Source organism: Myotis daubentonii, chromosome 3 (genome assembly GCF_963259705.1).
Source record: "Myotis daubentonii chromosome 3, mMyoDau2.1, whole genome shotgun sequence".
Classification (NCBI taxonomy): domain Eukaryota; kingdom Metazoa; phylum Chordata; class Mammalia; order Chiroptera; family Vespertilionidae; genus Myotis; species Myotis daubentonii.
The window spans coordinates 116,091,794-116,108,762 of NC_081842.1; the positions used below are offsets into that span (position 1 = coordinate 116,091,794).

The 16,969-nt window shown below is 44.0% G+C and overlaps 1 protein-coding gene across 6 annotated transcripts in view; it reads left to right on the forward strand.

Annotated features, from left to right (window-relative positions):
• The first annotated feature begins 703 nt into the window (after nt 1-703).
• ATR (ATR serine/threonine kinase) overlaps nt 704-16,969 on the forward strand; it is a 186,760-nt gene continuing 170,494 nt past the window's right edge. For 4 of the 6 annotated variants that reach the window (XM_059688266.1, XM_059688268.1, XM_059688267.1 and 1 more), the window contains exons 1-2: nt 704-933; nt 15,744-15,835. In XM_059688266.1, the coding sequence (XP_059544249.1) occupies nt 875-933; nt 15,744-15,835 (151 nt within the window). In that variant the 5' untranslated portion in view covers nt 704-874. Of the gene's footprint in view, nt 934-15,743; nt 15,836-16,969 lie in introns of those variants that run through there. The other 2 variants (XM_059688269.1, XM_059688270.1) reach the window with 2 other exon arrangements.

Sequence of the window (16,969 nt, forward strand, 5' to 3'; positions counted from 1 at the left end):
ATCCTGTGTAATGAGACACCGACTCGCGCCTGGCCAATCGGCGGGGCCCACAGTCCCCTCTCCTGCTCTCACTCCACCCCCCTATAAAACCCCCTGTCCCATCAGGCCTCGCTCTCTCGGCCACTGGACTTTCCGTTGTGTCGGTGGGTCTGGTGAATGGGGAGCGCAAGCCGGCTTGCATTAAAAGGACTCTTTGCTTTTGCATGGGACTGACTGGCTCCCTGGGGGTCTTGGGAACCTTGAAATCTGGGCACAACAGTCAACACAGTACTGCTGCTGATTTGATATCTATAAATACAATTAAGCCACTTTTAAAATATTAAGAGTTAGGAGAACACTTAAGGAAACCTGAGTAACTTCAGGTTGAAAAAGACTGCTGAAACAGAAAGGACAGGAGGAGCCCCCTTTTGTAGAAAGGCTGCCAAGAGAGTGGGAGGAACACGAGAACCCTAACGTGTGGGGGCTAGTCTAGGCCTTGACCCGCTGAACTATCTCAGTTTTCACCAGTGAAGCGAAGAGTACGGCCCGTGCCCTCAGGGCCCCTTTCCTCTGTACTAAGATGGGATATTCTGCTTTGCGAACCCTTCAGGTGGGAGTCACAGAGCACAGGGCTCCGCTCCGCCCTCACTGCGCCACCAGCAGGCGCGCCGCCCGTCCGCCGGAAGCCGCCGGGAAAGGGGCGGGGCGCGTGCGTCGCTGGCCCCTCCCACTCGGCGTCAGTGGAGACCTGAGGGCCGGCGCGCAGCACTCACCGCGGCTTCCGGGAGGAGTTTTGGGCTCCGCGAGGCCCCTTCCAGCGCTGAGCCGCACGGCAGAGGCCGTGGAGACGCCGCGAGCCCTCTGCGCGTCGTGGACGAGCGTCGCGCTCCTCACCATGGGCGAGCCCGGCCTGGAGCTGGCGTCCATGATCCCCGCCCTGCGGGAGCTGGGCAGGTAGGTGCCCCGGGCCGCGGCTCCCCTGTAGGGTTTCGGTGCTCCGGGGCGGAGCAGCGCCTCCCTCGGACAGCGGTGGGGACGCCCGCGGAGAGGGAGGCGGGCCGGGACTGAGGCCAGGGCCCGGATGCGCTCGCCCCTGCTCACTTCCCGTCGCTGGCCGCGCTCACCTGCTTCTTGCCTTACGTGAGGGACTGCCCCAGTCTCTAGGATTTATGATTGCTCGTGGAGGAATGGGGTTTTTAGCTCCACATTTTGACTCAGAACTATCCATGGGAGAAAAATCATTAGTTCTGATTCTGTGCAAGGAAGGCTAATTGCTAGGAAAGGCAGTTCGATTCCTTCTTCGAAGCGAAACCGTAGGCCATTCTGAGGATGTGACCCCTTTCGCTTGGACCATCGGCCCCAATCCGTTATTTCAGTCAGAGAGTCCGGGTCGGGCATGGCGTTCATGAAGTGCACAAGATGTTGCCGGAAGTTGAAGATAATTTAATATAGTTTCAGTTGCAAAAGCTTGTTTTCTGAAAAGCTAAGAGTAAAATATAAACCAGCCATCCCGGAAGAGGGGCAGATTTTTGTCCACTTTTTCCACAGCACTAGGAGGCAGGGCTTTCCTGTGTTCGTCTTGTCTTGTCTTACCTTGTCTTGTGTTTTCTTTTCTTCTTCCTTCTCCTCCCCCCTCCCCCTCGCCCCTCTCCCTTTTCCCCTTCCCTCCTTTTCCCTCCCCTCCCCTTCCTTTCCCCTCCTGGCTTCATCCAAAAGGTCCTCCGGCCTGTTGTTCTGCTGTTTGGTCTAGTTAGCATATTAGCTCTTTATTATATAGGACTAGAGGCCTGGTGCACGAAATGTGTGCACAGGTAGGGTTCCTAAGCCTGGCTGGAGATCAGGGCTGATGGGGGCCTTCCTTCATTATGCACCACCTCCTGGTGGTCAGCACACATCATAGAGAGGATCGAACTGCTGGTCTCAGGGTCAAACTGGGGGGGGGGGGGGGACGACGACGACACTTTGCATATTAGCCTTTTATATATATAGAAGAGGATAAATGAAGGGGCTATACTTGTCCTGACAAAATCATCCTATTTTTGTGCATGTGAATTTTTTCACTTTGCATGAGTACTGAGGGCATACTTGGTATTAATATTTTATAAACTAACATATGCCTTTCTAAAAGAAGAATACAAGTGCTTATTTTGGGAAGGTGATGTGTAGATTCATTATTCAGGCTCAATGCTAAGCTATTATGTTTTTTCTCAATGTTTTGCTTTAATATAGAAATAGCTTGTTAATACTTCTCTTTCCTCATATCTCTACATCTATGTGTTAATAAAAATATCTTAGATTTATTTATAGTCTCTTTCATCAACAGTTACCTTTCTTTTTTTTTTTTATTGCTTAAAGTATTACAAAGAGTATTACATATGTCTCCTTTCTCCCCCTCTCCCCCCCTTGACAATTCCCTGGCCTCCCTTACCCCCCAGTGTCTTATGTCCATTGGTTATGCTTATATGCAGGCATACAAATCCTTCGGTTGACCTCTTACCCCCCCTCCCGCCCCCCAACCCTCCCCAGCCTTTCCGTTGTAGTTTGAGTCTGTTCCATGCTGCTCTACCTCTGTATCTATTTTTGTTCACCAGTTTATAATGGTCTTTATTATCCATAAATGAGTGAAATCATGTGGTGTTTTTCCTTCATTGACTGGCTTATTTCACTTAGCATAATGCTCTCCAGTTCCATCCATGCTGTTGCAAATGATAAGAATTCCTTCTTTTTTATAGCAGCATAGTATTCCATTGTGTAGATGTACCACAGTTTTCTGATCCATTCATCTACTGATGGACACTTAGGCTGTTTCCAGATCTTCGCTATGGTAAATTGTGCTGCTATGAACATAGGGATGCATATATCCTTTCTGATTGGTGTTTCTGGTTTCTTGGGATATATTCCTAGAAGTGGGGTCACTGGGTCAAATGGGAGTTCCATTTTTAACTTTTTGAGGAAACTCCATACTGTTCTCTACAGTGGCTGCACCAGTCTGCATTCCCACCAGCAGTGCATGAGTGTTCCCTTTTCTCCACATCCTCTCCAGCACTTGTCGTTTGTTGATTTGTTGATGATAGCCATTCTGACAGGTGTGAGATGATACCTCATTGTTGTTTTGATTTGCATCTCTCGGATGATTAGTGACTTTGAGCATGTTTTCATATGTCTCTTGGCTTTCTGAATGTCCTCTTTTCAAAAGTGTCTATTTAGGTCCTTTGCCCATTTTTTGATTGGATTGTTTATCTTCCTTTTGTTAAGTTGTATGAGTTCCATATAAATTTTGGAGATTAGGCCCTTATCAGATATGACATTGGCAAATATGTTTTCCCACGCAGTGGGTTTTCTTGTTGTTTTGTTGATGGTTTCTTTTGCTGTGCAGAAGCTTTTTATTTTGATGTAGTCCTATTTGTTTATTTTCTCTTTAGTTTACAGTGCCCTAGGAGCTGTATCAGTGAAGAAATTGCTTCAGCATATGTCTGAGATTTTGTTGCCTTTGGATTCCTCTAGTATTTTTATGGTTTCCTGTCTTACATTTAAGTCCTTTATCCATTTTGAGTTTTTTTTGTGTGTATGGTGTAAGTTGGTGGCCTAGTTTCATTTTTTTGTATGTATCTGTCCAATTTTCCCAACACCATTTATTTATTTATTTTTTTTTTAATTAAATCTTTATTGTTCAGATTATTACATTTGTTCCTCTTTTTTCCCCCCCCCATAACTCCCCTCCTCCCAGTTCCCGCCCCACCCTCCGCCCTCACTCCCCACCCACTGTCCTCATCCATAGGTGCACGATTTTTGTCCAGTCTCTTCCCACATCTCCCACACCCCTTTCCCCCCCAAGAATAGTCAGTCCATTCCCTTTCTATGTCCCTGATTCTATTATAATCAACAGTTCATTCTGTTCATCAGATTATTAATTCACTTGATTCTTAGATTCACTTGTTGATAGATGCATATTTGTTGTTCATAATGTGTATCTTTACCTTTTTCTTCCTCTTCCTCTTCTTAAAGGATACCTTTCAGCATTTCATATAATCCTGGTTTGGTGGTGATGAACTCCTTTAGCTTTTCCTTATCTGTGAAGCTCTTTATCTGACCTTCAATTCTGAATGATAGCTTTGCTGGATAAAGTAATCTTGGTTGTAGGTTCTTGGTATTCATCACTTTGAATATTTCTTGCCACTCCCTTCTGGCCTGCAAAGTTTCTGTTGAGAAATCAGCTGACAGTCGTATGGGTATTCCCTTGTAGGTAACTGAGTTTCTTTCTCTTGCTGTTTTTAAGATTCTCTCTTTATCTTTTGCTCTTGGCATTTTAATTATGATGTGTCTTGGTGTGGTCCTCTTTGGATTCCTTTTGTTTGGGGTTCTCCGCGCTTCTTGGACCTGTAAGTCCATTTCTTTCACCAGGTGGGGGAAGTTTTCTGTCATTATTTCTTCAAATAGGTTTTCAATATCTTGGTCTCTCTCATCTTCTGGCACCCCTATAATTCTGATGTTGGTACGCTTGAAGCTGTCCCAGAGGCTCCTTACACTATCCTCGCATTTTTGGATTCTTTTTTCATTTTGCTTTTCCGGTTGGATGTTTTTTGCTTCCTTGCATTTCAAATCATTGACTTGATTCTTGCGCTCCTCTGGTCTGCTGTCGGGCGTCTGTATAATATTCGTTATTTCAGTCCGTGTATGCTTAATTTCTCATTGGTTCCCCAATATAAGATCGAGGGTCTTATTAGTTTTCGTGTAGATCTCATTAAGTTTATCGACAGCTTCTAAACAGTTCTTGAGGGACCTTAAAAGTGTGGTTCTGAACTCTATTTCTTCCATTGACAATTTTGTCCTGTTTCTTTGTCTCCGCATTTTGTTATGCTTCCTTGGTGTACCCCCTAGTGGTCTTTGTTCGAAGTCTTATAGTTAAATCTTGATTGTTGTAGCTAATTCCAGGGAGGGTTTGACCTCCAGGCCAAGTGGCTATGAGAATCAGCTGTGTCAGCAGTGAGAGAACTTCTGTCCTCTAGGGAGGTGCTAATCTAGCCTTTGCCTGAGGCTATCCGGCAAATGCCTCCGTGCAGGGCTTGGGCGGGGCGGGTCGCACAGGATCAACAGTGTGGGCCGGAGAGAGCAGTTATGGCGGCTCTCAGTCCTGTCCCCAGGGGCTCTGCCTCTCTGAGTCCCAGCACCCGCTGCAAAGCTCGGAGAGAAAGCTGCACTCACTCTGACCAAAGCCAGACAGTCCCGCTTCTCCCGTTTGAGTCTGGGTCCCTAAAGACTCGCCCGGATCTGGTGCTCAGAGTCTGCGACTCCCTCCCGATTGAAAACAACAACCGCGCCCTCCGCCGCCAGCCCGCTCTGCGCACTCCGCACCTCAGAATTTGACTTCACCACTGCGCCTCCTCTGAGTGTCCGTGTGCGTTTCTCTTTCCTCCTAGTTGTAGGACTTCCACTCAGCCAGCGTTTCTGTGGTTCTGGGTGATGTCCGTTCCGTGTTTTAGTTTCACTTTTGAAGTAGTTGTTCAAAGCAGCAAACTCTGGCGTTAACCTATGCCGCCATCTTGGTTCTCCCCAACACCATTTATTGAAGAGACTGTCTTGACTCCATTGTATGTTCTTGCCTCCTTTGTCAAATATTAGTTGAGCATATTGATTTGGGTCTATTTCTGGGTTCTCAATTCTATTCCATTGATCTATATGTCTGTTCTTCTGCCAGTTCCACGCAGTTTTGAGAACAGTGGCTTTGTAATACAGTTTGATATCTGGTATTGAGATCCCACCTACTTTGTTCTTCTTTCTCAGGATTGCTGCAGCTATTCGGGGTCTTTTTTTATTCCAGATGAATTTTTGGAGAGTTCATTCTAGGTCTGTGAAATATGCTGTTGGTATTTGAATGGGAAGTGCGTTGATCAACAGTTACCTTTCATTTCATTAATTTGTAGCCATTCTAAAAGAATGAATAGAAAAAACAGACCCACAAAGAATTGTCTAATAGTAGTTTGTAATTGTCATGAATTTTTCATTGCAACTGCTTCATTCAAGCTTATTCAATCTCACAGTATCTTCATGATATAGAATATGGAAAATATTATCACTATTAAGAAATGGAGTTACAGAAGTTTATGAACCAAAGGCAAAGAGATAGCAGTTATCAGAGCCCTTTCAGATTCAAGTCTTTAAGGCCTTTTCTCCAATGTTTGTTTTTCTTTGATTTGCAATTCAATTTTTGAAAAAAATGAGATGTCACAGTTCTAATGTGTAGGCTCATATTCCTGTATCTCTTAGGGATAGATTTTGTTACACTGTTTTTTGTTGTTAGCACTCTTTCTCTGCATAGTCTTTCTGGGTTATCTCATCTGTTTTCCAGCCAAACCATATCTAGCTACAATAGAGCTACATGTACAACTGTATACCAGGTGTACCGGTTAATAATGTGAATTTCATAATCAAAGAAAACATGATAATTTCAAGAGAAACATCAAAAGTACTTTATTCATGTAAATAAACATCAAAAGACATTTATTTAATGTCCATCGCTAGCTATACATTTCCCCCATCTTTCAGGCAATTTGTGGATACCGTCCCAATAGAACTTTTCTTGTTTTGAGGCAAACCATTCAGAGACCAAATTTCCACTTCTTTTTACGTTTTGAAGTGCTGCTCAGAAAGTGCGTGTGCCATCGATCAGAACAAGTGGTAATCTGAAGGAATAAGATCTGGTGAATACGGTTGGTGGATTAATACTCCCCAGGCAAGATCTTTTAACGTGTCTTTAACTGGTTTTGAAGTGTGTGATGGTGCGTTATCATGAAGCAAAATTACTTTGCCGTGTCTTCTGGCACATTCTGGTCATTTCATGATCAAAGTGTGGTTCAAATTGTGGTCGGGCTCAGAGCAGGGCCGATTGGGGAGTTGGGGCGCCGCCCCCTGTCATGCACATAGCAGGGCGGATTGGGAGGTTGCAATGCCACCCTCAGTCACGCTTAGGGTACGGCTGATTGGGGGGTTGGGGCACCGCCCCCTGTCACACTCAAGGCAGGGTCGATAGGGAAGTTGCAGCGCCACCCCCTGTCACACACAGAGCAGGGTGGATCAGGGGGTTGGGGCGCTGCCCCCTGTCACGCACAGAGCAGGGCCCATCAGGGGGGTTGGGGCTCCGTACACTGTCACACACAGAGCAGGGCCGATCAGGGGGTAGAGGAGCTCCCCACTGTCACTCACAGAGCAGGGCCCATCAGGGGGGTTGGGGCACCGCCCCCCGTCACACACAGAGCAGGGCGGATCAGGGGGTTGGGGCGCCGCCCTCTATCACCCACAGATCAGGGCCGATCAGGGGGTTGGGGTGCCGCTACTGTCACACTAAGGGCAGGGCCGAGGGGGAGGTTATGGTTCTACCCCATCACACACAGAGCAGGGCCTGTTGTGGGGGGGGGGGGGTTGGGGCGCCGCACCCTGTCACACACAGAGCAGGGCGGATCAGGGGGTTGGAGCGCTGCCCTCTATCACCCGCAGAGCAGGGCTGATCAGGGGGTTGGGGCGCTGCCCCCTGTCACACACAGAGCAGGGCCGATCAGGTGGTTAGGGTGCTGCACCCTGTCACACACAGAGCCGCAGGGCGATCAGGGGGTTTGGGTGCTGCCCCCTGTCACGCTGATCCTGGTGCCGGGAGGCATATTACCCTTTTACTATGTAGAATAGAGGCCTGGTGCACGGGTGAGGGCTGGCTGGTTTGCCCTGAAGGGTGGGGGTTTGCCCTGGATCAGGGTGGGGGTCCCCACTGGGGTGCTTGGCCAGTCTGGCTGAGTGGCTGAGGGCCGTTTTCAGGCTGATGGGTGACTGAAGCTCCCAACCCCTCCTTTTTTCTTTCTTTCTTTTTTATTCTGGGCCAGCTTTAGCTCTGAGGCCTCGGCTGCTGAAAACAGGTTTCTGGCCTTTGTTTACCGTCTGTATTTGATACAATGTTGCGGTCTGGCTGGCTGAAGCCCTGCTGAGTAAAGCAGGTTTCTGTGGTTTTGTTTAGCTTCTACATTTGCAACATAGTTGCTTAGAGTTGCAGCTGAGAGGCCTGCAGCAGCCGGCAGGGAACGTTGGAGTCCTCCGTCACTGAAGCAAGCAAGCCTCATGTTAGTTTCAAGCTGCCTGGCTGTCGGCCACCATCTTGGCTGACAGTTAATTTGCATATCTTGCTGATTAGCCAATGGGAAGGGTAGCGGTCGTACACCAATTACCATGTTTCTCTTTTATTAGTGTAGATTTTTGAAGTTGTTGTGCGAGGCAGCAATCTCCGGTGTTTACCTATACCACCATCTTGGTTTCTCCACCTTGTAATTTTAGACTTACATTTTTTTTTGGTTATATTTAAATCTGAAATGTCCTATAATATGGTAGCCGTTAGCCAAATTGTGGCATTAATTTTGAATATATCACTACCATTAAAATTGCCTGTTTCTTTTACATTCTTAATGTGGCTACTAGAAAACTTAAACTTAAGGTTTAACACATGTGGCTTACATTATATATCTGCTAGAGGCCTGATGCATGAAAATCGTGCAAGAGGCTTGGCCCTTGCAGTCGTGGTGGCCTGCCTTAGCTCTCGCAGCCCTGGCTTTGTCCAGAAAGTAGTCCAGAAGGACGTCTGGAAGGTCATTCAGCTGTCCGGTCTAATTAGCATATTACGCTTTTATTATTATAGATTGGCCAGTGCTGGTTTAAATATTAAGATATATTGTGGAGAGCGGCTACAGTGTTTGGACAGGTTCAAGCCTTGGACTAATGAGAGGGCACAGTCCTCTCATTGCCATGTGCAAGTCCCAGCTTGGAGGGCAGAGCCCTCCCAGCACAATTATAGCCAACAGCTATAGTTGTAAGCTTGATCCTATGGTCCGAACACGTGGCCCCATGTGCCTGAGTGATGTTGGCTTGATAGAGTTCAGGTGCATGTAATTGAGTAGATTCAAAACCCATGAGATTGTTGTAAACATCTTGACCACGCCCTCACATTGCCTAGTGGAATCTGGCTATAAAATAAAGACACAGCTTGTAGTCCGTGGTGCTGTCGCTTGCTCTCCATCAGAGAGGACAGCGTCCACCCAGACCCAGCTTTCTCCTCTTGTCTGTCTTTTCTCCATCCTTCACCGCCCCCTCTCAGGGTCACTGAACCTGGCTGAGCTAGCATGGCACATATGGCGCCCTGGGGCTGAGTATGCCATGGCCGTGCCAGCTCACCACAATATATAGCACCGAGTTTTTTTGCTTTAATGTACAACTATAATTACTTGTTTGCTTATTCTTTATATTCAGGGTTTATACTATCTTATATAATGAAAGCCTAATATGCTAAGTGTCCAACCGTTAGATTGTTCGACCAGTCACTATGATGCTCACTGACCACCAGGGAGCAAACGCTCCGACCGGTAGGTTAGCTCACTGCTGGGGTCTGGCCAATCGGGACTGGGCAAGATGGGCTGGGCATGCCCTGGAGCCCTCCTGTGGTCCTTCCCTGGCCCCGATTGTGCACTGGTGGGGTCCCTCAGCCTGGCCTGCGCCCTCGCAATCCAGGACCCCTTGGGTGATGTCAGAGAGCTGGGTTCAGCCTGATCCCCACAGGCCAGGCCAAGGGATACCATACCCCGGGCCTCTACTTTGTAAACATTTGTTAAATTCAGCAACTTAGTAGTTGTTTGTTGGTGTTAAGCAAGACACAGTTCTAGATGCTGCAGTGGTTACATGCAGAAACAAAACAGTTTCCCATGGTCTACTGGCAGGGAATAACCCCAAACTCCATAGGTCCAGAAGGTTATATATTAAAAATTAAGGAACCACATAATCCAAGAAGATTCTTATAAATCATTCATTCATTCATTCATTCATTCAACAAATGTCTTTTTGACTAGTCACTGTGTGCCAGGACCAATTATTTAATAGCACTTAAGCACTATACACCATGCGTCCTTTATGCAATCAGTTAGGATTGGACTTTGTGGTTAAATAATAAAGAAAACAATCTTACTTCTTCTTTTAGCATTATTTGAGATAATAACGGGGAAAATATATGTGCATTTTACAGTGATATAGAAGTTATAAATTGTTACTTTTATGGAATATATAAATGACCAGTTTACCAATACATCCTGAGCTGTTTTGTCAGAAGTGGTGGACTGAGCTAATTATTTACACAGCCTTCCTCTAGACAGAGTTAATTATTTCCTACTTCGGTTGTATATGACACTTGGTTACAATTATTTGTGTGCCTTCCTGTCTTCTCTCCAGCAACTAATCTGAGTTCCTTGAAGCAGGGGATCTTGCCGGGGTTCTTGTTCCAGCATCTAGAAGGGTTCAGCAATCTGGAGAAAGGGCTATGTGTAACTTAAAGAGTCCAGAGACGAAGCATAATTTTGAAAGGCATTTGGGGGTCAGAGGAGCCTAGCTTAAGAAACTAAGCTCTCAACCTCCCCGGGGCCATTCCCACTTCACCGGGGCCGTTTCGGCCTCACCGGGGCCGTCCCAGCTTCACCGGGGCCGTCCCAACCTCACCGGGACCGTTTCACCTCACCGGGGCTGTCCCAACCTCACTGGGGCCGTTTCAATCTCACCGGGGCCATTTTAACCTCACCGGGGCCGTTTCAACCTCACCAGGGCCATACCGACCTCACCGGTTGAAACGGCCCTGGTGAGGCCGAAATGGCCCTGGTGAGGTTGGGATGGCCCCGGTGACGCCGAAACGACCCTGGCGATGTACGGCACCGGCAAGGTCGAGATGGCCCCGGTGAGGTTGAAACGGCCCTGGTGAGGTAGGGATAGCCCCGGTGAGGTAGGGATGGCCCCAGTGAGGTCGGGTCGGCCCCGGTGAGGTCAAGACGGCCCTGGTGAGGTTGGGACGGCTCCAGTAAGGTTGGGACAGATAATGGGGACCAGTATAGACTGATGAACAGGGCTAGATGCAGAGGCAGAGCAGCATTGAACAGACTGTCAAACTACAGTGGGAAGCCTGGGGAGGGTTTGCGGGGTGGGGGGTGGGGTGGGGGGAGTTTAAGAGATCAACCGAAGGACTTATATGCATGCATATAAGAATAACCAATGGACACAAGACACTAAGGGGTAGGGGCCGGGGGAATGTCAAGGGGGAAAAAGGAGACATATGTAATACTCTTTGTAATACTTCAAGATATAAAAATTATTTAAAGAAAAAAAGAAAGAAACTAAGCTCTCCTCGTTTCAGGACCCCATACTTTTTATTAACACAAATTGTCCTGAGGCAAGGTAGAGATATACACTTCAAAGGGCAGGGTTTCATATACACAGTCCTTTGTCAGATTTGAGGAAATGCCTCCGGCTGTTCAGGTGTTTTGCCAGTAGGAGGCAGTAACATGTAGATTAAGATGCTATCTGGCAGCAAGCAATTATCCCTTTTCAGGTTTGGGGAAATGCCCTTCAGCCACTCCAGATGATTCAGCCTTGCTGTACATGCTGGAATTGGTTTCCTGCATATCACCCTTATGGATTATTTAAATTTAACAAGAATGTATGTTTTAAGATTTTTGAAATTCAATGGAAAGGACAGAGTTCTAGCAAGTCTCTTTAAATTGCTGTCAGGCATTAAAGGAATCAGTTTGCAGTAACTTTCTTTCTGGGCCAACAGTTATTTGAGTCCCAATTTCAATGTCCAACAGTTCCTTATGTGTACATGTCAGCAATGATATATCAGTTCTGGATGGTGGACAAACGGTGGCAATGCAGGTCCAACCTTCTCTGGTTTGTTCCTGGGCAACCTGCAGCGATGCACAGCTGCTGACTGCTAGTATGGCAAGGTGTCTTCACCATCTTAATTTCAGGACTGTTTCTCTTCTTGTCTTCAAGGGCCACTGTTTATTTTGTGGCTGGAACAGTCCGGTCAGTTCCTCTCTGGGATCTGTTGTTGCAGGAATCTACATGGGCTTGGAGGAGATTTCTGGAAATATACAAACATATTCTCGACCAAAGGTTAATAAAGGAATCATTTTTATAAATTAGACTTGGGATCCTTTTAATTTTTGCCCAAACGATTTTCCTTTGGCTTATTTTGACACCATGTGTATTTTTATGGGTGTCTTGTTATTAGCATTACAAGTGAAAAATAATTTTCAAAATAAAAATTTAAAGCAATTAAGGTTTGATGTAATTTTCTTACAGGATATTTTTCCACTATCCCCCCTTTTTTGATTTAAATATTAGGAGGATTTTGGAAATTTTACAATGCAGCATTGATAGCTTTTAATTTCAATTTTTCTGTTTAGAAATATGGCTGCTCTGGATTCATTGCATATTAAACAATTTTTGAACCATCAATAAAAAATTTAGTTAATACTTCAGGAACAGGTTCCTGCACAGTACAATTAAGTTTTCTTGAATATTCAGTTATTTCAATTAGCCAATTTAAATTAATCTGAAGTAAGGTCTATTTTTTAACTTTACTTGTCCTAGGTTATGGACAGTAAATGACATTAATTAAGTTTTTGCAATTAGTTTTTGAGTAACTTTACATAAGCTTTGTTTAGGGAGGCAAAAATACAAATTATTTACTTTTATTTTTGAGGCCTAATATATTGATTTTCAATTATAGTTTTCCAGATGTTTGAAGGAAACCTCTTTTTATTTCCTTCCAGAGCAATTTCCAGGCCACACTTAGAGAATTTCAATTTAAAAAAATCTTTGTCTTTCTTTTACACCAAGCAACAAATGTAACAAACATGGCTGTTTTTTGATGCTGGCTGATATTGCCAGGCCATGTCACATTAAACGACTTCCCTTCATGGTGACTATTATTATAGTCAGATTTGGTATTTTAACAACAATCTTTAGATTACCCTGTAAATATTAGTGGAAGAGATTTTAAAATTTAAAAATTTCTTTTTATTAAATTTAGAATTGTATTTGTAAAGAGTATCCCCTTCTGCTTAATTGCATATACAGAGGGATTATGGGAAGCCGTCAGTAATTTAGAAAACTTTACTAGGATTAAATTGTTTTCTTTTTTGTTTTGTTTTTTAAATTAATTAATTAATTATTTTTTTATGGTTTTATTGCTTAAAGTATTACAAAGAGTATTACATATGTCTCCTTCCCCCCCCCCCCCCCCGCCCTTGACAATCCCCTGGCCTCTCCTACCCCCAGTGTCTTATGTCCATTGGTTATGCTTATATGAATGCATACAAGTCCTTCGGTTGATCTCTTACCCCTCCCCTCCTGCCTCCCAACCCTCCCCAGCCTTCCCGCTGTAGTTTGAAAGTTTGTTCGAGGCAGCTCTGCCTCTGTATCTATGTTTGTTCATAAGTTTATAATGGTCTTTATTATCCATAAATGAGTGAGATCATGTGGTATTTTTCCTTCATTGACTGACTTATTTCACTTAGCATAATGCTTTCCAGTTCCATCCATGCTGTTGCAAATGGTAAGAGTTCCTTCTTTTTTACAGCAGCATAGTATTCCATTGTGTAGATGTACCAAAGTTTTCTAATCCATTCATCTACTGATGGGCACTTAGACTGTTTCCAGATCTTAGCTATGGTGAATTGTGCTGCTATGAACATAGGGGTGCATATATAGGATTAAATTGTTTATAGAAATATTGGCTTCTCATATACCTTAATTTATATGAGACCTTGATTATATTTTAAAAAGCTAATTTATTAAGTAATTTAAGTAGGCATTTTTATTAAAAAAGCAAAGCAAGTAAATTTAGTAAACTTATAAGTCTGATTCACAAGGTGCAGATGCCACCCCACCTCCAGCCTAATTAAAATGCAGGTGGCTAGGGGCTCTTGTTTGCTTTATTCCGTCTTAAAATCCTGCTTTTGGATTTTAAGAAATATTTTGTTACTTTATTTTGCCCTCCTTAGAGGCCATAACCTTCATAACATTTAAGACATATGTATATAAGTAAAATATATGTGTTAATTTTTATTTGTTTATGTCAACTTTGGATACACATAAAGCCCTTAGTCAGGCAGGCAATAGCAGTAGCAGACAGACTATCTTAAAGGTCATTAAATATTAGAAGGATTTACTCTGAGAATATTTGATCAGGAAATAGCTTGAGCCCCCATTGTGAGGACAATTGGTGCATAACTCTGGCCCTTGCCATTGGTTCAAGGTTCACCAGTGTTCCGGGATCCTTGTTTGTACTTCTCTGCTAGTGAAGACAATGGGCGGCCTCCTGCATCTCCCCTGTTTCTTTTCCTTAGTAATTCTTGAAAAGTGAGAACAAAAATGAGACAGGCAATAGTGGTTATGCTGAGAACCAAATGAATCAGTCTGTAGTAAGTTTCTTTCTGGACCAACAGTTCTTTGAGTCCCAATTTCAATGTCCAACAGTTCCTTATGTGTATTTGCCAGCAATGATATGCTAGTTCTGGATGGTGGGCAAACAGTGGCAATGCAGGTCCGACCGTCTCTGGTTTGTTCCTGGGCAACCTGCAGCGACGCACAGCTGCTGACTGCTATTATGGCAAGGCATCTTCACCATCTCCATCTCTGGACTCTTAGGGTCAGTTTGCATATTACCCTTTTACTATATAGGATAGAGGCCTGGTGCACGGGTGGGGGCCGACTGGTTTGCCCTGAAGGGTGTCCCGGATCAGGGTGGGGGTCCCACTGGGGTGCCTGGCCAGCCTGAGTGAGTGGCTGATGACTGTTTGCAGGCTGGCCACAGTCCCTTCATGGTGGGTGGGTGGGGGGGGGGGGGGTCCCGCTTTGGTGCCTGGCCAGCTTGGGTGAGGGGCTGATGGCTGTTTGCAGGCTGGCCAAGCCCCCCAGTGGGGACCCTCACCCCATGGGGGTGTGGCCAGCCTGAGTGAGGGGCTGAGGGTCGTTTTCAGGCTGCCCACAGCCCCTTCAGGGTGAGGGTGTCCCGCTGGGGTGCCTGGCCAGCCTGGTGAGGGGCTGATGGCTGTTTTCAGGCTGGCCATGCCCTCTGGTGACCCAAGCTCCCAGCCTCTCCTTTTTTTTCTGGGATTTATTTATCTTCTATAATTGAAACTTTGTAGCCTTGAGCGGAGCCGAAGCGGGTCAGGGAAGCGGGTCAGGCAGGCGGGAAGCTTGGCTTCCTCCATTGCCAGGGGCAACCCAATCCCCCTGCTCACTCCAGCTTGGTGGCCACTGCCATCTTAGTTGGGTTAATTTGCATACTCACTCCTGATTGGCTGGTGGGCGTGGCTTGAGCGTAGCAGAGGGACAGTTAATTTGCATGTTTCTCTTTTATTATATAGGATTTGCAGGTCATGCAAAATTATAAACTTAAAAATTAGCCTGATATATCTATCAGGTCAAACACATATGTAATTTTAATGATCTAGTTGCCACATTATAAAAAGTAAGGAAGTAAATGAAATTATTTTATTTAACTCAGTAATATATCCAGATAACATTCAATAATTAACGTAAAATTATCAATGAGATATTATACTAACTTTTGTACCATACATTCAAAATCCAATGTGTATTTTATATTTATAGTGCATCTCAATTTGGACTAACCACATTTCCAGTGCTGAATTCCTACTACATGTGACTACTGGCTACTATATTGGGCAGGGAAATTTAGGTTTTGCAAATTAGATGCCTGTGGTGTCATTTAGCATGTTCTTTTTTTCCTTGTTAAGTTAGATTGTCCTTTCATTTTTAAACAGAAGAATATTGTGAATGTCAACATTAAAGTTAAACAAATTTGATAAGTTCAACTTTAGAGAATTTTTTACAAGTGAAATTGTGACTCCATTTAATGGTTTAAAAACTTTTTATTTGTATTTTAGTGCCAGTGCAGAGGAATATAATACAGTTGTGCAGAAGCCAAGACAAATTCTATGTCAGTTTATTGACAGAATACTCACAGATGTAAATGTTGGTAAGAAATAACTATTTCTTTTATAAACTTTACAAATTGTTTTCTTTTCCATATATACAATGTTTTGCAAGCATTTTTCTCCATGTAGTTTTATGGAATTAGTATTTATGATAGTTAACTATTTTCAAGCAAGTTATTTACAGTATTTGTTATATAATATCAATTAGGCTCTTAAAAGAAATCTGTTTTCCTATTTGTTATCTATATTTTCTGTTGCTTACAGTGAGTTCTTTGATATAAGATATTATTATAGATAAAAAATATTTGGTCAGTTCCGATTATGTGGACTTCTTTTAGCTAGGTCTTGTGCCAGTGGTTGAAAAACAGCAAATGCCATAAAACTGGTAACTTTGTAAGTTGTTGAATCAACTCCTGTTTGTTTTTTCTATCTGGGGCAATCTAAAAGACAAATTACAGCCCAGCCAGTGTTTCTCAGTGGTTTAGCATCAACCTTAGAAACAAGATTAACTGGTTCCATTCCTGGCCACAACACATGCATGGATTTGGGGTTCCATCGCCATTAGGGGGCATGCAGGAGGCAGTTTCTTTCTCATTGATATTTCTATCTCTCTATTCTTTTCCTTTCCTCTCTCTCCCAAAATCAATAAAAACATTAAAAAAAAAAAAGACAAATTAGAAACTTGGCAAGAATGGTGTCATATCTGATATATCTATTAAAATTACATTGGAGGGGTAATATAGAGTGCCATTTGGCTCATGGTTTATAAATTTAATTCCAAATTTGGCACAGATTTTATGGTTTGTGACAGTTATTTACCCTTTTTTCAATCAGTAAAATTATTTGCTGAAAAATAACAAAAAAACTACTGAATATTTGCAAGATATGTTTAAACCGCTAGTCCACCCCCCTTGTGCTTTACTAACTCTTCACCATCCAGGAATCAAGATGCCTTCACAGCATCTTCCCACACACTTGTTTTCTTTATGCTGCATTACTGTAATTAAATATTATATTACAATTATTAGTTTATTTGTGTCACCTGAATATGATTTTTTTTTTTTATCTTCAGATTTTAGCACAGTGCCAGGCGTATTTTATGGGCCTGTAGTACATATTTGATGAATGGATGTATAATAGATAAATGAGCATGGTTATTAAACATTCAAAATTAG